At 34.5% G+C, this 25,980-nt stretch overlaps 1 protein-coding gene across 3 annotated transcripts in view; it reads left to right on the forward strand.

Annotated features, from left to right (window-relative positions):
• The window catches only part of Brd8 (Bromodomain containing 8), a 108,167-nt gene that overhangs the window by 33,814 nt on the left and 48,373 nt on the right, over positions 1-25,980 (forward strand). For all 3 annotated transcript variants that reach the window (XM_081734319.1, XM_081734320.1, XM_081734321.1), the window contains exons 6-9: positions 8,203-8,330; positions 9,646-9,759; positions 11,494-11,581; positions 22,260-22,385. In XM_081734319.1, the coding sequence (XP_081590445.1) occupies positions 8,203-8,330; positions 9,646-9,759; positions 11,494-11,581; positions 22,260-22,385 (456 nt within the window). The remainder of the gene's footprint in view (positions 1-8,202; positions 8,331-9,645; positions 9,760-11,493; positions 11,582-22,259; positions 22,386-25,980) is intronic.

The following is a 25,980-nucleotide window of genomic DNA, read 5'->3' on the forward strand; positions in this document are numbered from 1 at the left end:
AGAAACGAGATGAGAAACTCCTCTTCTCGTGAGCAACATTAAACCAAACCGAAATATTCTTTCCAAATGTCACGTTTCTGCTTGTAATGGTATGACCTGAGCGATAATTAGCTCCTAGCTTTTAATCTTCTAAGAGATAATAGTAATTATTATTAGTTTATTATTATTATTATTATTATTATTATTATTATTATTATTATTATTATTATTATTATTCCTGAAGATTTGATAGTTCAAATATTGAAACATCCGAGTATTCAAATATCTGAATATAATAAAACATATGTTATCGCTGATCAATCGCCATCAAAAATCCTAAAGTATAAAAAAAATTACAATGTGCATTCGCACAAGCACCTTGACCACTGAACCGCGATCGCTACGCGGTAAAAGATTCGTTTTTAGTATGGTTACGTTAGGTTTCTTCGTCTCCGCTTGCTAACTTGTATGTTATATTTCTTCGATTCAAAATGCCTTTCATATTTCTTTTATGAAGTCGGAAAAGTTTACATTAATAACTTGAGTTGTTCTTAAACCGCTGGTTCACAAGTTTGTTTTTTCTCCACACGAAACTACAAATATGACACCCCATTTCCTTCAAAGAAGTCGCCATTACCTGGTCAAAGACTTATTTCCACCACGATTCATATTAACCAAAATAAATTCATTTTTCGGAAGCGGAACTTTCACTTTCCGGATTTCGGAAAATTATGAAATTCAGTTAAACTCCGGAATTCAGAATAATTTCGAAACTCGGAAACAATTCGGAATTTAGAAAATTCCGGAATTGAGAAAAACTCCGGATTTCGAAAAAATCGGATTTTTCCGAATTCCGGAATGTAAACGAAATCAGAAATTTCTAAATTCCGGATTTTTCCGAATTCCGGAATGATTCCAAAATCGGAATTTTCCGAATTCCGGAATTTGTCCGGTTTTACTTTCGGGAGTCCGAAAAGTAATAATTCCGGAATTGGCTATCCCTAGTTTATACACAACATTTCAGAACACTAAGCTAGTAGCTGTCTACAAACAAACAAGTAATGCAAAGCATTTTGTATCCTGCAATACGTCATGTATTAAAATCCGACAGCAGTTTCAGTATCTATCCAGAAATTGCATGTATCTAGTTACTGGAAGCTGAGGTATGAAGAATTGTATTGTGTCTTAATTTTTTCTGTCTTATACAACCCTGCAAACCACTGAATATCTAAACGGCTTTCGTTAAATCCAAGTTGTAGTACTCACAGTTACATCCATTTGTGTCTGTATGATCGTGTTACTAAAGCTTACTATATGACAGCGTTAGTAAGTGTTTCTCTGCTCTCCCGTAAAGTTGTGATACGATCTACTACAGAATAAAGAACCAATTATCAATTTAACCAAGTTGTTGTATTACTACACATCTGCTTCCGCCTCTGTCAACTCTGGCCGATCTCGTTGACGCGACATATTTGCTTTTTTATACCCCTTTCTTCGTTTACTGAACTAAACAGTAACTATTCTGAAATATACTACTGCGCATGCCTCGTAGATAAATATTTCTGATGGCAATAGTTTCCGTTTTGTCCAAGGAATGTTCTTTTTCTTATTCCCAGCATGACCCTTTTATTACATTATATGAAGAGCATGTAGGTCTAAATACCTCATGTATTACATAGAATGTAGGTTTAACTCTTCCAGCAAAGAAGAAACATGTGATCATAGTATACAACCCACAGAAGTGATAGCTGGCAATACAGTGGTCGTTATCCCTAACGTCACAGAAAGTGAGCAGTGCCCTCCCCGCTGGTCTAGTGACTAGCAAGTGCGCCTTTGGTGTATGGTGTCCCGTGTTCGATTCCTGGCGGGAGAGCATCTATGATTTTTAACTGTCCTCGATGTTTCTGTGTTCGTGTCCCTGTCGTTATAAGTTATTAGAAAAAGCAAGTTAAACGAGTGAAGCAAGTAAAATTAGCAATAAGTAAGTTACTGAAACACGTTCGGTGAGTCAGTTAAAGAAAAAAAAGCGGACAAAGCATTGACTTTTCGCGCCGTCCATGCGAGTTCTAATCTATCTCGGCTTGATTTTTTATCCATTTGAGAGACAGTATTGTTTCTTTTCGCTACAGGCAGAGACGGATCCAGGACCGACTTCTGGGGGGGGGAGGCGGTGGGTTGTCATACTGTTACTTTTAAGGGCTCCAAACTTTGAGATGGACTTTATTTATATATATAAAATGAAAAAAGTTCCCTCTTCAGGGGGGGAACGATCGTCCCCCCCCTGGATCGGCCCCTGGCTACAGGTAATCACTCTTTTCGTATTTTTCGCTGTCGCTCACAGTTAAAGTAACTGACTACTCTTATTCTTTCTACGAATGATGGATCTTCTCTTTGGCTTCATGTCAAACATGCACACGTAATGAAAAGACGCTGTCGATAATAATAATAATAATAATAATAATAATAATAATAATAATAATAATAATAATAATAATAATAATAATATGAAATATTACTATCTAACTCGTGTGTATATTTCGACAATATAATTTTACATTATTATGTGGAAATAAGTAAGGCTGGCTGCCCCCCCCCCGTAATTTTTTTCGATGCGCCTTATGGGTCCACGGTGTCCAACGTTGGTCCCATCTCACTGTCACCTCCTGTTCTCTCGATATAAGTTATCGACATTTTGCCTAAAGAGGGCTCTGCCGTGGCTCCATGACTACCCATGAGAATGACTTCGTTCATTTTGCATTGAAATCGCTTATTTTTCTGATTACTATGAGTGCATACTGTCCAACGTTGCTCCCATCACTCTACAATTTCCCGTTCTCTCGATATAAATTGCTAATATTTTGTTTGTAAGGGAGATATGGCGTTACAATTATTACGTTTGAAGAAGAATTGAGGAAGATATTGCCTTGCCACAAACAACCCTATTATTATTATTATTATTATTATTATTATTATTATTATTATTATTATTATTATTATTATTATTATTATTATTATTTTACTTACCACTAGCGATGTGAGGTGGAAAATTTTCCGTTCTAAAAAAATATCAGTAATCAAGTAACAATTCCTCAGCAATTATGAAATTGATTGAATTCATGTATAGAAATGTTAAAAAGTGAAAGATCGTTTAAAGAATCTTAAAATTTTCATGGCTCAGAAAATTTTCAGTACTATGTAGGAACAAGTTAAACAATTTTTCATGAATCCAAATTTTTCTGCCTTATATGGAAAAATAGAAGAACTTTTATGAGTCGGAAAATTTTCATCATTTTGAAGCAAGAAGTAAAACAACTTTTTTGTGAATCGGAAAGTTTTATTGCTCTGTAGAAACAATTGAGAGGAATTTTCATAGATCAGAAAATTTTCATCACGATGTAGAAACAAGTGGAAAACACTTTTCATTGGCCTGACAATTTTGAATATTATGTATAGTGATGTTAGGTGGAAAATTTTCCACTATATTTAACTGCAAATAGAGCTACAAAATTGAATTTCAGTAGAGGAAAGTTAGTCAGCAACAAATTATAATTTTCCAATTACCTTTCAGGAACCGGAAAATTGTCTATTTCAAGTTGGGAAATAAAATTTTACAGTGTTTCTCTCTCTCTCTCTTGCTCTGCGAACTCCTTCGTTGCTAAGCGGTTAGCATACGCGCCTTTGGCATGGAAAACCTGGCTTCGATTCCCAGCGGGAGCTCATGAAGTTCGGATTCCACGTTAATCAGTTGGCACCGTTTTATATAGTCTCGCTGTTGAAAGGGACGTTAAACTCAAAATCAACTCAATTCAACTACTCTCTCTCTCTCTCTCTCTGTGTGTATGCAAAGTGCAAAGAACATACCTCGAGTTCGTAGAGTACAAATATTCCATTCTATTATCTAAAATTTCAATTCATTAAAAGTTACGAATATTTTCCGATTCATAAAAACATACTCCACTTATTCATTCGATTCATAAAAAAATTGTTCCACTTCTTCCTACATAGTATTGAAAATTGTTTAAGCCATGAAAATTTTCAGATTCTTTAAACGATCTTTCACTTTTTAACATTTCTATATATGAATTCAATTGATTTTATGAAAACTGACGAATGGTTACTTGATCATTGATATTTGTTAAGAACAGAAAATTTTCCGGAAAAATATAGAAGAAAATTTTCCACCTCAAATCACGGCTAAACAACGATGTAGGAATAAGTGGAGTATGTTTTTATGAATCGGAAAATTTTCCGGAAATTTTCAACACTGTACAGGACAGACAACTTCTCGATTCACGAAAAATTGTTCCACTTGTTCCTACATAGTACTGAAAATTGTTTAAGCCATGAAAATTTTCAGATTCTTTAAACGATCTTTCACTTTCTAACATTTCTACATATGAATTCAATCAATTTTATGAATAGTGACGAATTGTTACTTAATCACTGATATTCGTTAAGAACGGAAAATTTTCCGGAAAAATATAGAAGTAAATTTTCCACCTCACATCTCAACTAAACAACGCTGTAGGAACAAGAAGAGTATGTTTTTGTGAATCGTGATAGTGAACAGTGATAACGTTTCTAAATATGAATTCAATCAATTTTATGAATACTGACGAATTTTTACTTAATCACTGATATTCGTTAAGAACGGAAAATTTTCCGGAAAAATATAGAAGAAAATTTTCCACCTCACATCTTGACTAAACTACGATGTAGGAATAAGTGGAGTATGTTTTTGTGAATCGGAAAATTTTCATTGTACAGGACACAATTTTTCGATTTATGAAAAATTGTTCCACTAGTTCCTACATCATATTGAAAATTGTCTGGGCCATGAAAATTTTCAGATTCTTTAAACGATCGTTCACTTTTTAACGTTTCTATATATAAACTAAATCAATTTTATGAGTACTGACGAATTGTTACTTAATCAATGATATTCGTTAAGAACGGAAAATTTTCCGGAAAAATATAGAAGAAAATTTTCCACCTCACATCTTGACTAAACAACGATGTAGGAATAAGTGGAGTATGTTTTTGTGAATCGAAAAATTTTCCGTTTCAAAATTTTCCGGAAAATTTTCATCACTGCTTACCACTAATGTTGTCTACCTTTATTTGCAATGCAATGTGTTACTAAAAAGCAAATCAAATAACATTCCTCGCCATTTACGCCCCGAACTCGAAATACGTGATTTACAGTTCTCTGTGTTAGGCGAAAGCACATTTATTATATTGTTCTTTCAAATAACACGTTTCACAAGTTACTTCACTTTCAATGTGTAATTTCATATCATCACTAACAATCATCTTGTTCCGATACGAAAATAACCCCCTCCTGCAAAAAAAAAAAAAAAAAAAAAAAAAAAAAAAAAAAAAAAAAAAAGCCTGACCGCAGCGAAAGGGCGTGAACCTTCTTTATGCGATTAATCGGGTCCAATATTTCAATAAGTCTCTGCACACAAATATTTCAGTAAAAGAGGAAAAGTTATTCAAACTTTCTAAATACCTATTTATGGTCGAAATTTGGTTCCCTTGGAAATTTTGGAGAGTTTGAAGGGCCGCCATTTTGAACATTTTCATCTGATTATTCTGGTTAACGAACTCCTCAAGATATTTCAACATTTAATGTTTGTGCCAAGTTTCGTCTCAATCCGCTGAAAATTAGGGTGGTTATGGTATTCAGAAATAGCGTTATATATATATACAGATAGATAGATAAATAGAGACACAGAAGGAGAGAGAAAGTGTTTTGCTCTCTTCTCGCTCCTGTGGTGCGTCAGAGCTAAACCGGGCCCCTTTGCAAAACGTATTGACCAGCCTAACCTAAACACAAACCTCCTACTTGCTAACGTAGAAACGTGGTCGGGAGGTGTAAGGCATGTAGAAATTGTATTTTTAATTACCATGAGTATGGTCTACTTCCATGTTTATCTTTTTACTTTCTGCAGCTACATCGGAACGTTCAATTTTTATTCTTTACTATTTGCAAATGGCGTTTACATTCAAAATATGAGGAATTTTGGTGGCATTTGTTCGGATATTCTTCTCTTTTGAAATAAAGAAAAGAATAAAAGCAATACGCAAAGACAAAAAGTATTATCAGTACTAAACATTACCAATAATAATTGCTACGAAAGACTAAATACGACCTCTTTTACCATCTCTCATGAGCTGCATGTATTATTAACAAAAATTTTTAAAAAAGTCCTCACCGAAGATTCGAACTGGCGACCTTTGCATTTGTAAGCCAGCACCTTAACCACTACACCAAGAACATGGCATGGTGATCGTTTAGTTGTCGGTGTATTTGTTGTATTTGTGTTTTATGTTCCCACTTCAACAATTTTTACTCTTTTTTTCTAAGTTTAACAGCTGTTTCTGGCTTTCTCTTTTGGTGTCTTCCTTTATTTACACTATGCACTGTTCGTATTCACAGCTTGTGTCCCTCTACAATGTCTTATTCAGATTAAACTTTTCTTTTTGCCCCTCAGTAAACATTTGATTGATTTAATTCTCATACTCTCCACGGATTGAGAGCAGGAATGCCAGACTCGAAAAATAGGTGTACATTTACTTTCCTGACAGATAATACATAGAGCAAAAACAACAAGAGATAGCGAGAAGTGGTGTTTTGATTAGCGTTCTAAGAATAGGTACAATCTCTCTTATCTTTTTATTCAAGCCGGAAATGACAGAAATCAACCACTTCCGGTTGTAATGTTGATTAGTATAGAATAATAACGGTAATAGACAGCAAGAAGCGTCCTGGATTTAGACTAATTTTTCTTCAATGCTGCGCGTGGAAATAAAGGTTTACAGTGATGTAAAAAAAAAAAAAAAAAAAAAAAAAGAAGAAGCTGCTGCACAGTTATTAAAAAAACAGAGTTGAAAAAATATTTGTGTTGATTTTTTTATTTAAATTGATTATTTTTATTTAAATCACTTGTACTTGATTTTGTAAAAACACAGTACAAATTAAATACCCGTTTTTTAACTGGTAAACTAAGAGAGTTTCAGATTTCTTTTATTATGTGATGTTAACGTAAGAACGAAATGGGGGTTTTCTATTATTTGTTACTTTTTTCCAAGGTGTTTCTCACACATGACAGTTACTCAGTACATTATTATTATTATTATTATTATTATTATTATTATTATTATTATTATTATTATTATTATTATTATTATTATTATTATTATTATTATTATTCCCTCAACATATAAAAGTGAGTGGTCGCAATGTTTCTCAAAATTCACTTCACAATAATTGGACAAAAACAGTAATTATCAATTTTTATACGATGTCCTTGATAAAACCCCATAAGAAAAAATCCAGTGCTGCGAAGTCAGGGCTTCTTGGGAGTAACGGAATGGATTCTGAGTCATTGATTTCCAAAACAAGCATCCAAAGAACGTGAAACAATACGAGCAAAATAAGGGGAAAGGGGCATTGAGCTAGAACATAATTTTAAAGATAGGTGTTACCATGGCTTCGATTTGCGGGAAAACAGTCAGTTCCAACATATCATAGAAACATACTGACATGTAGACGCACTTTAACATGTTTTTTGTCACAGTATTCTAGTAACACTTGCTTTTGCACTGAATAAACTATGTGAGTTTCCAAACAAAACAATGCATCATCCAACCGTCATCCCTGCATAGTAGCCCCTCGAAATTCCATCATTCTTTCTCGAGGATCCTGTACGTAGCATTTCAATTGTGCTTACTGATCAAATAATTGTGCGACCGGATGATGAGGACGAATGTACTTAATTTGCGTAATTGTTTGCTTATTAAAGTTTAGCATTATCTGTTAACATCGAGGCTGTATGCGACGTGGACCTACAGTTTAAGGTGAAATCCTAGCCACCTTAATGCATGTTTTCCCACTGGGACTCAAATCCGGGATCCCATGCTCCAAAGACCAGCGGTAGCCACTAGACCAGATGGAAATGCTTTACTTGCTTATTGATTTGTATACACATTGTTAAGTTTCCTTCTTATTAAAAACTTAACCTTACTTTTCACCTCGTTGAAGACAATCGGATTGAGCAGTAATTTATATATTGATTGGAAAAGTAATTCACATGACAAGAATTCAAAACTTAATAGTTGTCTAGTGTATTAGTACTACGTGATTGGTATATGTATTTATATCCAAGCAAATTTCCATTTATTATATGTTCATTACGTTATTATTGTTTTTATTTTTAGTGCTGTCGCTGACGCCGAAACCTGGAGGAGGTAGAAATACTCACAGACGCAACAGCAGTCAGTCTGAACCGAGCAGTGAAGCGGAAAGTGCGGTTGACAGTCCACTGAGTGAACCTCTTAACGTTGATGTGAGTTTTTGTTACTGTCTTGTTTTATTTTGCTGATAACATTCTTAGAACAGATTAATACACTAAAAAGCGTCTACTTAAATGATTGGAAGAAAACTGGTCATTATTCAAATTTATTAATGATCATTTTCGATATTACACAATATGTGTTTTGTAAATAATTATTTGCTTCTGTAAAGTATGTTTTGTAATAAAATAATAGTTGTAGAAGTTACAATTATACTTTACTTGCAATTTTGTTTTGCTATCCGTACTTTGCTAAATATTAGAAGTTATAGGGGTTCACCACAGCTGTATTAGAATATTCCACTTCTGGGCGTATTTTCGTAAATTCGAACTCTGCTAAGAATACGTCTCGTTCTCGCATCACACAATTAGGTGTTAGTATGCTTGTACGTATATGAAATTAATGATAAGTTATGACTCGAAGAGAGCACATTTCGTAGATTCGCTCGATATCTGCTGTCAGATTAATTTTGAGAAACAATACTGCCAGGAACTGCATTATTGAATGTTCATCCGTGAGACGAGAAATTTGTTGCAAAGTTTAATTAAACACAATAACATACCAATGCATTGTCCTTTCATACATGTACTTTTTTTTTTTTTTTTTGTGGAAGATTGTGTAGGATTCTATTTCAAGTGTGCCCTCGGAAAATATGTGAAATATACTTCGGTTCCACCCCCCACCTCCTTCTTACTGAGATAACCTTCCCTTTGCTTTGGAGAAAGATGTAAATTACCTCGACTGTGTTGCCTATTTGTCATTCAGTCGTTTGGTCTTGGCGAGTGAAGATCTTAGGCTACTTAGAATGGCTAACAAGACGGTGAACAGCAAACCCGTGAAATAATTCATTGTGGTAACTTTGTCCGCATCGAACTGTTGGAGGATCTCGGCCACAGCAACCTGTCCCTCCTCTTTCGACACACATATCGACAGCAGCGCCAGCAGGGGCACACTTGAAATAGAAAGGTTCTAGTTTCCAATGCTTTAATCCAAGAAATTTTCCGCAGCAGACATTATACACTTTCATTAACCCACATTTTAATTTAAATCTGAACTCCGTCATGGTTATATGGTTAGCGTACTCGCCTTTATTACGGGAGATCTGGGTTTGATTCTCTTTTGGAGCTTATGTGGTTAGGATCCCACGTCTGGCTGTAGGCTTACGTCTCATATAACCTTATTGCTGAAAGGGATGCTAAACTCGAGTCCAAGTAACCAATCAATTTTAATATTAAAGAACATGCAGACTAAAGGTTTCGTGAATATTTACTTTTTTTTTTTTTTTTTTTTTGTTTCATTTTGGTTTAGATTGTTGGAGATGAATCACTTGAAGGGCAGATTGAACCAAAGCCTGCACCAACACCTACCTCTCCTCTTCTCTCAAGTTTACTTCAATCTCCGTCGCAGAATGCTTCTTCTCAGGTAAGAGAGAGTTTTAATTTTGACATTCTTGGACATAATAATATTTCATATATTACAGTTATGCTACATAAGGTATACAGTTGTGTAGTACATCCATTTTTGTAGATACGCTATTTTCATAAACATATTAAAATAAAGCGTACATGTCAATTACGTTTGATCTTGTCTCTTAGAATACATATTAAATTATTATAGTTTAACACTAAAGAGACAGAGAATTCACTTATTTCGTAGCTACTTTGTGGCAGGGTTGGCTGGTTTAAACCATGGTTTAAACCAAAAAAAAAAAAAACAACTGGTTTAAACCAAAAAACGAAACATGTTCGTAAAAGTATAGGTGTTCGTAAAATCTTAATGAACACACATTTGTGGGTTATCACATGTCACTCCCGCATATTATTCGTATTATATTCAGACCTAAATTCCCCATTCATTACTCAAAGAGATTATACTACAAAAGCAGCTTTAAGTTTATGAATAATTCTTTTGTGATTTTTTTTTTTTTAATAGTTTGTTATTATTGTTATGAAACTGCAACCAAAGAAAAATTCTAAATATTGTTTTGTTTTAATAATGTTTACTATTGATAAAATACATCGAAATACCGCACTTTTTTGTGGGGAGGGGGTCATACAAACTCCACGAGAGGCATTTACTGAAATCAGAAGTATCTTTGGTATCTATTTATATATAAATGGGTCAGAGTCAAAGTGGACTTAATTCTTATCTTTACTCACTTTTCTTACTGATATGCAAATTAAGTCGTCGTATTTCTTTAACTTGGACTAATAAAAGTCATGGTGAACTTACTTGGACTTAACTAGTTCTTCTGTACTCTGCAGTATTTTGAAATTGTCCATATATAATTCTGTATAATGGTTTCACTATATGTCCTTTTGAAATGACACTTGACAATTATATTAACAAGTATGTAAAGATCAGTGCAACGTAACGTATCAGGAGTCCTTCGTGATTGAGTCAGCAGACGTATCTCGTTTCTGGCCAATTAGTCCCGGTTTCGAGTTCAAATGGAGGACAATTTGTTTCGGATGTAAGTCAAGAAACGATTTGGATTCCGATTTAAGCTTCCTTCCAGCATAACCCGGTTGTTGCATAACACCAAGGTGAAACAAACTTATTTCTGTCCACATGTGATATAAATACATAAAGCAAATGATTTAAACCCCCCCCCCAAAAAAAACTGGTTTAAACTCCCCCAAAAAACTTTTTTAAAATAAAAAACATGGTTTTTGCCAACCCTGCTTTGTGGTCTCTGTAAAGTTTCTTTAAAGACCATGAGTTTAAAGGATAATCTGGAGAATGTGTACTGTGTGTGGTTGAGTTTTTAGCAGAAGTAACATTTTATATAATAGATAATGTGTATATCTAAGCACGTTAAATTAGATTTAATTTTCGTAGTGTAGTAGTGCAATACAACGTGCAAACAAGATGTTGTCATCCAATTTTAAAATTATTTTACACAAAAACATTCTAAATCTTGATTCACAATAAACCTTGTTAGAAAATTAATTCCAATTTCAAGTACACTAACGTAGTATTGAAGAAATTTACCGTTAATTTGTCGTTTCTCAAGATCTTACAAATGAAAATTTCGTTTTTATTTTTTGTTAACTTCAGTCATATGTAATTTGTTCGAAAAGTTTAAAAGTGTACATCAAAAACTAATTATAAATTGTGCTAATTAATTAATTAATTTTTAATAATTTATTTTAGGCGTCTTCCATACTGCACTCAGCTATTACTGGTACTCCTCAAAGAGGGTCTTCACCGACAATAACTAGCCTTCTGAATTCTTCTCCTGGTAAGAATTTTATATACAATTATGTATTATTTTAATATGAATTGCGATAGAACATTTACTAAAATACATATGAGTACCTACAGCTTAGGTAATTCACAAACAGAATACATCAAACGTGCATCTTCGTCATCACTTCTAATTTTTGTATGAACTCTGCATATGATCACATTCTATCTACGATTGATATTTCTTGTAGAATAAGGTGAATGATAAAATCTTTTATTATGGTACAGTTTCCTGCAAAATTGGATATACCCTGATAAAATTTAACTTGTCAGTAACTAAATACACACTATTATTTGCCAAATAAGAGTTAAGCCAAAAAGTTAGTTGGTGAAACTGTAACACGTATTTAATTTTTAATGAAAATATAATGGCTTTGCTCAGCAAATAATTAGTGTGTGTTTAATTATATACAAAACAAAGCTTCTACTTACGGAAAATTGTCAGTAACTTTATCAGTGGACAGATTTGAGGTATGGTATAAATGAAACCTTGCTCTCCTCTATTATATTACGAATTTATTGAACAATCATCAGTCGTCGAATTTTTGCTGCCTTCATTCCTAACAATGTCAATACACATTTAAGACAATAAGGGTTAGTGGCGGTAGAGTTAATGGGTATTTTTATGACACAGGTATCAACCGTAAATATTAACAAATTATAATGTAGTAGCTTCACTCAACCTGCTTCGCTGGGATTAGCTAAAGAAAATAAATTCTATAACGTTACGTTATATATTGCCCAATGTTCGTATATGTTTTAACTATTACGTATAGTAGCGAGATCTTTAATAAACATACACCAATTTAGAATGCACAAAACTCTATATTTTACGATTTTACGTATTTTACTGCACCATTCAAAATTGTGCATTTAACAAGTATGGCGACACTCACAGTTATACAGTATAAGCATTTCCTTGACAACAGTTAATATTACCATAGCAACGCACTAACAAAATATCTACATCAACCTACTAAATATTTTCTTCTTCTTCTTCTTCTATAGATAGTGTTTGAGCACGGCTGGCCTAATCACAATCGAAATAAACAATATACAACGTTATCGTTGTAATTCCATGTAGATGTTTTTCTTTATACACATAGACAAGATAAATAAAAGCTGACTGTATGTGAGTAGAATGTACCGTGGGTTCTGCAACCATTTATTACAAATATGTTGTGTGGGTTATCTAACATTCTAGGAAATTACGTATTTCAGCAGTTGATTCAGTGGACACTGATGATCAGTGGATAGTGGATGATCAGTGGAATGATGAAAACTCAGCTCGACTCGAAAAACTCACTTAGAAGTGCTAATTGTCTTCTAAAATTCATTTCAAAAGATTCAGCCATTTTGTAGCAAAAGGCGATATCCAACGTCGATTTGATTTTATATATAGTATCTTAAATATGCTCCCTCTTTCGTAGTTAATAACAACAGTACTAACCAGCCATAGAAGAAGCATAATACCGTGGAAAGTACATATTGCAGCTACAATGTCATGCTTATACGTTACTTTATAATTTGGTAATGCACAATCATCGACTAAAGGGAATAGCATATTTTATATACAGAGTACATAATTTTTTCGATGACTGCACATAGGTTTGATGCATTTGTAATTTTCATGCATCCTATTCCTACTAATCTAATTTTTCTTTAAAATTCTAAGATTGACGATTGTTCAATAAATTCGTACTATCATAGAGAAGAGCAACCTCGTATAATTTTTGAGTTTATTTAGCCGTGGATACAGTTTTCGGTATAGTTCACTTATGCTGTTACACAGTTACAGAAAATTGTAGTAAGAAATTGTATAAATGGTTACATAATTTTGTTGGCGGTTATGCACTTAGAAGTAGACACGTATCTATCTTTTAAAAGCTTCACAATAATACAATAGCAATCCTTTATATAACAGGGTTCTTACCAATTTGGAAATCAGGGAAATCGTGGAAAAGTCCAGAAGATCGGAATAATACTTATTTATTTATTTTGCACCTATTACAGGGCATATACCCCAATTACAATAGGCTTACAAAAAGTGAAATATAAAAATTTCGTAAATAGAACAAAAATACATAGATTCAAACAAAATAAGTAAATAAAAGTAATATGAAAACGTCAGGGAGTTTGTTGGAATAAGCTGAGAATTCAAACGCGGGAGCCCAGTGAAACAAACTGAGGGCAATATATACTCCAGTATGCCGAACACACACTGTTCTTTCAGGAATCCTTTCTCCGAAATGAAGTTTCAATACATGGTGAAATTAAGGTGATAACTTCTGATATTTTTTGAAGTATCATATGCTTGATTAGCAACAGAGCCTGCCTGCTAGCATCCAACCACAGATTCAGAGGAGTTAGATGAAGAAGTCGGTTATTCATCTAAAATGTCTTAAGAAAACTACTTTTAATCGTGCATGGTGCGAACCGGACTTAAACCTTGAATGGGCAAAATGATTATCACTCGTTAAAAATAATTCTAATAAGGCAGAATTTATTATGTGTAGAAAAGAATTATCTTTAAGTAAGATGGAGTGCGGGCTGACAAATATCACTCTACTCATGCAACACATGTTTCTAAGTTTAAGATGTATTTTGAGAATGGACTTTTGTATTTAATTTTTTAAATCAAGCATTACTGAATTAAACTGTAGTGGTACTGGCCAGTCAGCATTGTACTTTGTTTCCAACATGGACCAATGCGATACAAAGCCCATTAAAAGAAAAAGTTTTGATTGATGTGTATCAACTTGAAGATGTTTTATATAATATTCATTTAGCTCAAATAGCAATTTTGTGTTTAGTTTACGTGTTCGGTTATTCACAGTTATTCACACTTACAGACATTCTTCATTAGTAGATCTTTATCTTATTAAATGCCAATTGTCAAGGAGAATGGTTGTTCTAGCACTTGGAAATCAGGACAAAGTTAGGGAAAAAGATAAAAATTATTTTGTAAGAACCCTGTTTAAGCAGAATTGTACCAAGAAATAGTTTTCAATCACCCAGCACATTCTAAGTTATTGAATGATCTACGTCATATACCTAACAGGTACTCATAGTGCAATGTAAATTGCATTGTCTGGAATTAGATTAGTAAAAAAAAAAAATTCAGATGTCTAAATTTGATCGGGAACCTCTCCATTTTGTTCAAAGTTAACTAATTTAGGAGAGAGGAGGGAACGATATGCTTAATTTCTCGTTCACATTCCACACTACTGACGAATTTATTTATTGTGTGCAATTAATGGATCTCATTAAAAAAAAAAAAAAACTTGAGTGTGCAAGGGCAACAAAGTAAAGGTTTCAAGATGTCAAGAACCAAGGTGTGGCTTGTTACACACTACAATATCCAGTTATTTTAATTAAGTTTTAAAATATGTGCGGCAGCATATCTCAACGCTTCTCGTTTTTCATGATCTGATTGTTGCCATACCTTAACTAGGGAATTTTTCATTATTCGCTTCTAGCTATTGATGAGTACAAACAGATCTTCGTTACTTATGACTAGAGCTCGGATTTTTATTCACTGAAAATATGAAGTTAGGTATGCACTATAGAGTTTAGGAAATATCCACCATAAGTAAAACAGTATCCACTTAAAAAAAAACAGCTTATTGATTTCAGATTTACTTGTTTATTGTGTGCAGTATGAATTTCCACTAGGAGCTTTTCAAGGCTTTCTGGTATTAAACTTCCATCTATTGTGTGCTAAAATAGGGTAATAGGCCGAAAATGATCTGTCAGCATCAACTAATGGGATTGGTCAAAATTTGTACAATAACGCAAGGTTCGGACCATTCATCTGTCAAAGATTTACTGATTCCACATAGGTACTTGTTGCTTAACTTGATCTTTGACTTGAGCTAAGTATCTTGTCCATCTTCTTTTTAACTTTTTTCTAATTTCAGGGCTCATAGCGAGTCACTTTTTTAACTAAAAGTTACTTTTTTTCAAGTTGGTCATTAAAAGTTACTTTTTTTCAAATTTGTCACTAAAAGTTACTTTTCTGGGAGGTAAAGTGACTTTTTCGGTGATTTATGTTCCGCATGGCAGTTTTCTAAGAAAAATATAAAAATAAATGGAAAAGGGCAGAAACTTGTTACTCATTACTCTTCTGAAAGCTTCAGTACTTGCTGCCACATGTGAAACAGCCAGCTTTATTCTCACTTCAGCTTTTATTCTTTCTAAAGCATAGTGGATGGGTGGTGGATGCTTAAGTTCTCAAGGTGGGGTTGAGAACCCTTCTGTGTCTATTCTTTCTTCTATCATAATAGTCTTTTAGTTTTCTCTCGCAATAGTTAACTCTCCGCTCAACGTTGTGTGCGTGTTTGTGTGGTTCATCATGTTCATCTTGTATTATGCTTCATGTATGTTCTTAAGAGTAGGTGATGAATTTGAATATTTCATGGCATTGAGAACTCTCAATGCTAAGTTAAATATAATGTCTGAGATGAAGAAATTCGGAAATAAGCCAGAACTGGTTCCACTTACTCAGAAGCTTCTTACATCTGCTAAGTCTGCTTACCGTAACTACAAAGCATACTTAGAAAACGTAAGAAAGGAGGAAGCTCAAAAAGAAGAATTAAAGTAGAAAAGATGAAACAAAACAACAAACAAAGAAAGAGGTGATGGAGAAATTGACAAAGGAAAAACAGGCATGATGAGATTTTGGTCACTTTTTCGTGTGCTTTAGGTCACTTTTCAACTATTTACAAGAGACAAGATCACTATGAGCCCTGTAATTTCACGTAGGGCAAAACTTAAGGAAATTGTTTTCTTGTGAGCTTCGAGTTATTCGTAGAATGATGCACTGTGAACTTCTAGAGGCTTAATTGTTTCAACAATTACCGAAAATTGCACAAGAATAAAACTAATATCTTGATAATAGAAAAGGGTATCCCATTACTCAGAAGGTAGGAAAAACATTTTTTAATGAATGCCCAGTATATACGAAGCCTCCGATTCAGGATGTTAAAAATGTTAAAATGATTGGTAACTTTAAATATATGCGAATACCCTTAGATATGCAATAACCTTCAAAATGTATGCAATTTCATGTGGTGTATGCATTTTTAAAAAATCCAGACTCTTCTTTGTTAAATTTTATTATAAATTAAACCCAAATGTAATATGACCTCCAATACAGGGTATACATAAATGAATATAGCAGTTTTAAAGGTGTTATAATTACACTTTAACTAAAAGTAACAAACTCATGTTCAGTGAAAGAGTAACATGTCTGGAGTGATAGCAGCAACAGCTGCTCGAATCCTGTCTCTCAACTGAGGCAGGTAAGGAAGCAGTGAAGGCACGGTCCTTTACAAAATCCCAAAGAGAAAATCGCATGGTGTGAGATCCAATGATCTTGGAGCCCATTAGAGACAAGCCTTGTCATGGAGTCCATGCCGACCAATGCAGCACTCCTGACATCATCATTCAATTAATCTAGTACACAGTGATGCCCGTGTGCAGATGTGCCATCTTCTTGCCAGAGGAAGTTACTTGTTTTATCTTGCAGTTGGGGAAAGAGCCCTTCTCAGAACATATATAAATAAGTTATTCCAGTTATGGTGTCATCAACGAAAAAGAATGGCCTATAAACTTCTCATCGGGAAACAGCACAGAACACATTAACGTTTGGGAAGAGTCTCGTTCGCGCAGTAAGAGTTCATGGGGGAATTTTCGGATACGCAGATTCTGACATTGTGCGTGTTGATCTTACCACTATGATAAAACATTGATCCATCACTGAACATAACACGATCAAGAAAGTCATCATTTTCCTGGTGCAACATTTTAATTGCAAAGTCAGAGCGCACAGCGTAGTCAGTAGGATTTAAAGCCTGTAGCATTTGTAAACTGTAGGGACGTAAGACTTTCCATACTGTCATCACTGTCATTGCAAGTTCACGACTGACCTTCCTAACATACTCTTTAGGACCTCGTAAGAAAGACTCCCTAACGCGCTCAACATTCTACTCATACACTCTTGGTCGTCCCGTACTTTTACTTTCAAACTGATTATGCCATCGACGAATGTTGTTGGCACTTTGGGGATCACGATTAACTCTCTACGAAACGCATATTGAACTGTAATAACTTATTTACAATTAGCAAACTGCAAAATACAAAATGCCTGGTGTTGAAGAGTCGTCATCTTTGTTAATGTCGCTGCCAAGCAGGAACAAAGAAAACCTATCTGGGCGCATGCGTATACCTGAAACTGTCTTGCTCATTAATTTGAGCCTCCAGATACAGTGAAACCTGTCTATGTTGGCCACCATCGGTTCCATTGAAAAGTGGCCAACTTATAGAAAATAAGTGTGATTGTTGTATTTTTAGAATAGGATTTCTAGTAATACTTGATTGTAAAATTTTAATTAACAATGGCAACTGCTACTTTTAAATAATGTATATAGAGTAATCATAACAATATACAGTACTAGAAATAATTACTACAGTATATTTAATACGAGGAGGGATCAAAAAGTAATGTCTCCTGTGTCACAAAAAATGTATTATTGAACTTAGAACAAGACAAGCTATTGCAGAGCATAGCCTGAACTGTCCTCTACAGAATTCTACTCTTCAACATAGTCTCCATGAATTTGAACACATTTACGCCATCTTTGAACCCAGGCGTCGAAACCTTTTTGGAAAAATTCAGGAGGTTGCTGTGTATCCCAAAAGACTGTTGCCATAATCTTCTGGGTTGATGTGGTAGACTTGAATTTGATGGGACGGGGAGAATCACTGTGCCGCCATTCCTTGGATTGCACTTTGCTCTCAGGGTCATACAGATATGCCCACGTCTCATCTCCAGTGACCAAATTTTTGAAGAAGTCTTGATTTTCAACTGCAAATACGTCCAGGAGTTCTTGACAAATGTCCACTCGCCTCCTCCGATTCAGTCAATTGCTTAGTTACCAACTTAGCACACATTTTGTAATATCCCAGGTCAGCAATTATTCCCTGGGCCGAGCCATACGAGATGTTCAATGCATCAGCACACTCTGAACTGTAATGCGCCTGTCTTCTCGAATCAATTCCTCAGCACGTTCTCGATTTGCATCTGTGATCGATGTTGTCGGCCGGCCACTTCTTGGTTTATCAGCGATTTCTGTTTCTCCGTTGCTAAACTTCTTCACCCAACGCCGTACATTGCTAATGTCCATTACCGCATCCCCATAAATATTGTTCAAGCGCATATGGATTTTCTTAGCTGTACAACCTTCTTTCGCCAAAAATTCGATAACGACTCTTGCTTTTAGCTGTAGATCCATGGTTCTAATAACTCAATCTGAAAAAGAAAAGACTACATTAGTGGAGGAAGGCTACCTCTATAACGTCATGCATAGATAAGTCAGTAGCTGTAATAGAAAAAAAAATATAATGAGGGAGGCATTACTTTTTGATCCTCCCTCGTATATGTACTAGTCTGGTATACTGAATTATTCGTATTAAAAACACATTAACACAAACAACTATAAAATAGAAACTGTACGCAGTTTATTGAAATTGATACTGTAGCACACTGAGTTATTGAGATTGAAAATAAGAAAAGCAAAATTATAAATTGAACAATTTATATGCAGTTTATATGACTTTTTTCGGCGGTAACAAATATTTTCTGTAGATACCTTTCAAAAAAATAGCAAATCATTTATTATACAGTTATTATTCATCGTGGTTCTTTCTAAACGTATTTCTTTTATTCTTTTTGCACATATGCACATTCTAATTTTGTAGTTAACTACCTCTTGTTAATGAGCTACAAGTGTTTCCCTCGGGACAAAAGATGTTTTGAGAAGGATGTTAAGGAAATTCATATCTCAAAACCTCCGCTACCTTTCGACAAGCCGTCAGGTGCCAATACTTGACAATTGACATGGTTAGCTTTAACCTTGAGAATTTTCCAGAATTACTGAAGCTCCCCACTGATGAAAGAAGCCGATATAGCTAACGGTTTCACCAAAACAGCCAGGGTAAACAAATACGTACAAACATTTCCTGAATTCCTGTACGTGGCTTTTCTTATTCACATCTTCCTTCACCACCTCTTTATCAGGGTAGCGTTCTGGTCATTGACCTCCAAGAACAAATCGTGGGAATCCATGCGTCTTGTCTCCAGTTACAAATACAGAACATCTGCCTCTCATATGGGAATACGCGTGGGTTTTCGCGGGGTTCTCCCGTTTCCTCCCACTTTCTTCATTCCACCATTTCATTCATTACTCATTATCACCGTCTCCTTTAGCCTAACCGGCATAACCGTGGGACGTAAAACTCAAAATTTCATTTCATTTCATATGGGAATACGAAAGAGTTAAGAAAAACAACAAAACGGTATTTTGCGTGGCCAAGATACGCAGGTAAATTTATTATTATCATCATTGGGTAAACATTGCTTCAATGTGGCCAACTTCCAAGATAGACAGGTGGCCAACTTATAGAGTAAGTAACGAATGTCTTAGGGGAAAATGCAGGTTCAAGACGAACCAGGCCAAGATAAGCAGGTGGCTAAGTTCACAGTCTTTACTGTAACTTTAAAAACCGCATCTAAGTGATAGTATAAAGAAACTGCTGTATTCATGTATATACACCCTATATAATACGACCTGAAGTTTTCGAGATAATTTTAATGGAAAAATAAAAATGCCTAACATAAAATATAATATGGATAATTTAAAAATATTACAGTGGAAAACATACCAATTTAAAGTTCTTTTTAAGATTCAAATACCAGTCTTTATTGCATCTTCTTTTTCTGGTAGTTACGGAATGTATACTCCTATAAATTTGAAAAACCCATGGAAGCGTAGTGAAAGTACATTAATAGCAAATTTTGTGTATGTCATATCGAAGCATAACTCACGCATTACCATTACGTATACATGGGCCCATCTCTACGCATGGACCACTGGGACCCGGGCCCAAGGCATCATGTTTAGCTGTGAATGTGGCTTTAAAACTGTAATTAGTGTATTTGCTAGTTCCAAAGCAAGAGGATCATTTTCTTTGTGGAATTGCGGGCATGATTGAATTGATTAACGGGGTTTGATTTTCTGTAGACCCGTATTTAATTTAATATTATATTGATAATTAGAGGAAGGAAACAACCTCAGTACTAAAGGTGCGGATTCAATGATACATAAGGAGTGAAAAAAAACATGACTGGACCGTAACTCGAAGCCGGGATCTTCGGTGTACCGTGCTGATGCATTAACCACTACGCTCTACATATATTCCCTCATTCTTGAAGTCGGCGTTCATTCACTTGGTCCACATGGTGCATTCTACAACTGTTGTGCTTACACAATCCAGTGTCCACATTTAGAACATCTCTGACTGTCATATTGTGTATTATATTAACAAAAAATGAAGGAAATATGTAAGATTTTTAACACACCAATTCATCTATAGGTGCGAATTCAACTATACACAGAGAGAAACAAAAAGCACGACTGAAGGAAGCGAACTAGGTAGCGTAGTGGTTAACGCATCGGCACATTGCGCCGAAGATCCCAGCTTCGAATCTCGGTCCAGTAGTACAGTTTTGCACTCTGCGTATCATTAATTTTAGTAGTTTAATAATTTTTGCCTATATTTTGTATCAGAGAGACACACTAAAATGTCTCCTCTTTTTGTCAGTTTTTTATTTACTTATTCTTTTTTTTATTTTTTGTGTTGTTTGTTCTTACACACAACTGAATACGAACAAAGAAGAGAGGCTGAGGCGCAAAGTTCTCTTCGATCAAGGACGTCAAACACTTAAATATGGGTTTGTCTATACGTATGATTTTGGTGATTTTTCCAACGTCACGGCACAGTGATACAGTTGGTACAGCCCTGTGCGGTATGAAAGTAAAATGTTTTTGAAGTTTAAAGATCGCTAGGCTGCGATTATATTGCGAGTGTGTTTTCTTTATAAACTGTTCTTATACTAAAAACATTGTATCACATTTGCACGTATATGGCAATATTATATCTGTAGAAATCATATTTATTTATTTATTTATTTATAATAGGTTTCAGATACAGCACTAGGTCATTTTACACTGAAACATTTTAACAATTTGTAACATAACAATAGAATAACAATTTGAAATCAAGATGGTACAGTACAATGGCAACATTACAAAGATAGTTTATTTATAGATGATCTGAAGGTATGCTCATTTGAAAAAACGTCTACAGTTTCTGGTAACATTATACGTGCTAACAATTCGGTTTAGAAGGAACCTTTGGACAATATTAACTCTCGTAGCTCGAGTGTAAAAGAAATCATTAGACCGTGTTGTTCTAGCGGGTACGCGAAAATTGATCTGACTTAACAACTGATCATATGATATGTGGCCATGTACAATTTTTTGCAAAAATATTAGATCAGAAATTTTGTTTCTCACTAGGGGAGGTTTGATATTGAGGGATTTTAAAACGTTATTTTTTAGAAGTGTTCGGAGGTGAGGTACTCGATAGGACACAATGGCTAAAAAAAAATTAATTACAGAATTTATTTTTTTTTTAATGAGTAGGGCAGGCCATAGACCAGATAGGAGAGCAATACTCAATAGTGGGAGCAGCATATGACTTATTTTTTTAATTAATTAATTAATTAATTAATTTATTTATTTATTTATTTATTTATTTATTTTTGCTAGGTATTCCTGTATCAAGTAGTCCTGTAGGAACAACTGTGTCACCTGGATTAAAAAATCTTGTGTCAACGGCAATCAGTGGGGCGTCAGAAGAACACCCAAAACCTCATACGACGTCACCTTCTTCAGGTATAAAAAGAAAGAAAAAAATACATTCAGTATTCAGTTTGGGTTCAAATTTAATTCATATATTTTCATGTTTAATAAAGTGCACTATTTTTATCTTTTTTAAAGTTCTGTTTAGTCGTACCATTTTTATTCAAATGTTAAATAAATTTGTATTAAATATTTCGTATAAATGGGACCACCTCTAATAATAATGCACTTGCACATGCACTCAGTGTAATGCCTAAACAATATTGCTTTTATTTCTGCAAGTGTATTCTTTATTCCTGGTGTTTTGTGTTGCTTTTTTATTTTTATTTTTTTTTTTTTATTTTTGTGAAATTGAAAGTGGCAATTCGTATGCTTTTGATTATTGTCATTTTATTGCACGGCATTTCATATTTGCAACGCTTTGTAAATATTAATTGGATGTGTCCTTTTTATTGATATTTGCACCTCTCAAGTTGGTAAGATGTAATATTCGTCGAAATACAGAATAGACATTAATTTTATATTCTTCTATTGCGTCAAAATTAGTCAGTTTTAACATATTGCGACAATCTTTTAGTAATATTGTAAAACGAGCTGCATACAGTAAACACCCACCATTAAAATAATAATAATAATAATAAAAATGTTAATATAAGCAATTGCAATATGATTTGAATAGTACAAGACAGGATATTGGTGCATCGTAGGGTTATAAATTGTTAAAGCTGTGATATTCTTTGTTGTTGAAAATTAATAAGAATATTTAATGATAATCATGCGATAGGAAATAGGTAATTTCTTTATGTATTACGAACCAGGATGTCAATATGGTTTTCCAGGTATTCGCTTGTCGTTTAACGATTCTTTTTTTTTTTTTTTTCTTCTTTACTTTCTTATCTGATGAAGCCTGAGTGTAAGAGATTACAACACTATTTCCGTTTAATTATGATCTGTGGTAGTGTTTATAATTAGTTTTTGATAATATACAGGATAATTACAAGTGAATGGAATAACTTCGCACGTCCACTATAAGGAAACTATTTAGAAAAATGCACGAGATAACAATAGATAGGAAAAGCCTTTGGCGCACATGTTCCCGGGTTCCATTTCCGGAGGGTCTAAACCATTGTTAAAATTTTTCAAAACTCTTCTACCGGGAACCAAACCCGGGACACCATGCTAGTCACCAGACCAGTGGGGAGGGCAACGGTTGTGCGGATTCCACCTTAAACTTTAGGTCTACGTCTCCTATAGTTTTGGTACTGAAAGGTGATCTGAAACTTCAATAGGTAGTAGGAAAACAAGAATTTTTTGTAAACTTCACGAAGTCACAAAAATTCAGTTGAGAGTCGCGTGTGACGCGACATACAGTATGTCTAGACAGTAGTCAAATTTTTGCTATACGGCGTTATAACTCAGACATATTGGAGGCTTACAACCGGTAGAATTCTTCACATGTCCCCACAAGAAATAATCGCAAGAAGTAAACTGAGGTGATCTGGTTTGCCATTTCCGATACACTTCATCATTGTTGGTTATAAATCCAATCGGAAATTAGCTGCTCATTCAGTAAACGTTGGACCTTTCCAGAACTAGTCTTTTTGATATAGAAAGAGTGAAAAAATTCACGACTAAACTGTGATTTTCGGTGTACTGTATCGATGTGTTAAATACTACGCTAGTTAGTTGGCTTCCTAAACAGCCCCCTCCCCCCATTCACATATTGCCCCATTTTTAAAGTTGGTGTTCACTCACTTAGACCAGATGGTTTGTATCACAACTCTTGTTGTACTTGGACAATCCAGTGTCCACATTCAGAGCACCTCTGACGGTTATTTTGTACATTATATTGATAAATGGAGGAAACAGTCGATTTTTAACACACCAGTTCCTCTATATGAGCGAATTCAATGATACATAGAGTGAGAAGATGCACGATTGGACTGGGACTCGAAGCTGGAATCTTCAGCGTATCGTGCCAATGCGTTAACCACTACGCTACCCAATCGAAAGCCGATGCCGACGAACACACGGTATGCCGATCTCAGATTCAAGTCTCGCTCCAGGCTTGCATTTTTTACTCTTTGTGTATCAGTGAATTCACACTTAAACGAATTGGTGTGCTAAAAATCAATTTGTTTCCTCCATTTATCAGTATAGTTTTTTTGAATTGACTATCCCAAACGCTAGGTATTTTCCGATTTGGTGATTCTTGATCAAAACGTGTGCGGGAATGCCCAGCACCTTTGTAGTTGAATTAGTTAATTATAACATAGTAAATGCCTATTCGTAATTGCTCGTCATCTTAAAACAAGAACATCCATGATTCAACTAATGGTAATTTCACCATGAAACAATCACTGTCGTAAACTTTGAGAATTTTTCTATCTATTGTCTCTCGTTCGTTTTTCTATAATAAGTGATGTTTGCAATGGATGAGCAAGGATATTCCATTCATGTGCAATTACCCGTATAAATATAATGCTTTTAGGTACCAACAACGATGTCGTAATAGAAAATCTGATCATTGTATTGGCTATCATTTGAACCTCCATCTCTCGCTTGCCAGACAGTTGCTACGGTTGGTACTGAAAAAATGGATAAAAATAAGTTGAGAACTTTCTTAAGTAGTTGTTAACTAGCAGATGGTGTTTCGCTCTCCAGTGGTTTTAAAGGACATTAGATTATATCTGTAGATATGGTAATTTAAATTGGATTGGATTTTCGTGTATATATTTGCTATTACTTAACCTAGGTAATTGTGGCCTGAAAACTTAGTTGGTGTTAATCGAAAACACAACAGTATTCACAAAAGCCCCGAATTTCAATTCAATGCAAACATTGCAATGATAAGTTGTCACTTTAACCATAAACGTTACTTCTACAATGGAGGAAAGTGAACTAAATATGTAGTTGTACAAGCAGCATGGATTTCTGAAGCGCGCACTGAAGATGGCGACAGGTTTTTGGAACGTTTGCGAAGAGCTCTTCTTTCACTCATATTGCTAGGTTAAGTAACAGCTGTATCATTATTCTGAGTACCATTATTTCGATAATGTGAATAGAGGGAAGACTGCAGCAAAAAATATCATTGCTTGATACAGTTTTATAATTGTAGCAGTATCCTGTCTTGCATCATGTATTTGTGTTTCGAACGCTTGTACTAAAATGAAATATCCGTATTGTATATCTTAGGTTGCATAGTTAATTCGACGACTAAAAACGTCATTGAAAAATAAAAGGAACGGACTTACCAGGGTAGAGCAATGGTAAAGACACTTTGTCAAAACCATAAATTACACATCATTCATCATTTGATGTGTGATTTAAGGTTTTGACAAAGTGTCTCTGACATTGCTCTACCTGATAAATCCGTTCCTTTTATTTTTTCATGATGGTTTTAGTTATCTCTCTCCTGTTTTTATTCTCCGAGACTTAAGACTCCAGTGAAGAATCGAAAACTCGGAAGTATAAGTGGTATTCAGGAATTGCATAAATCTGTAAAGTAGGGTGATAATTAGAATTCCTGATCGTGTCATTAGAACTCTTAAATAAATCTTATTTGTAAAGAATTTCATAGAACATGTTGCGTACTGTGATCATATTCATATTTAATGTCCTGATATGC

Source organism: Thermobia domestica, chromosome 12 (genome assembly GCF_964235325.1).
Source record: "Thermobia domestica chromosome 12, izTheDome1.hap1.1, whole genome shotgun sequence".
Classification (NCBI taxonomy): domain Eukaryota; kingdom Metazoa; phylum Arthropoda; class Insecta; order Zygentoma; family Lepismatidae; genus Thermobia; species Thermobia domestica.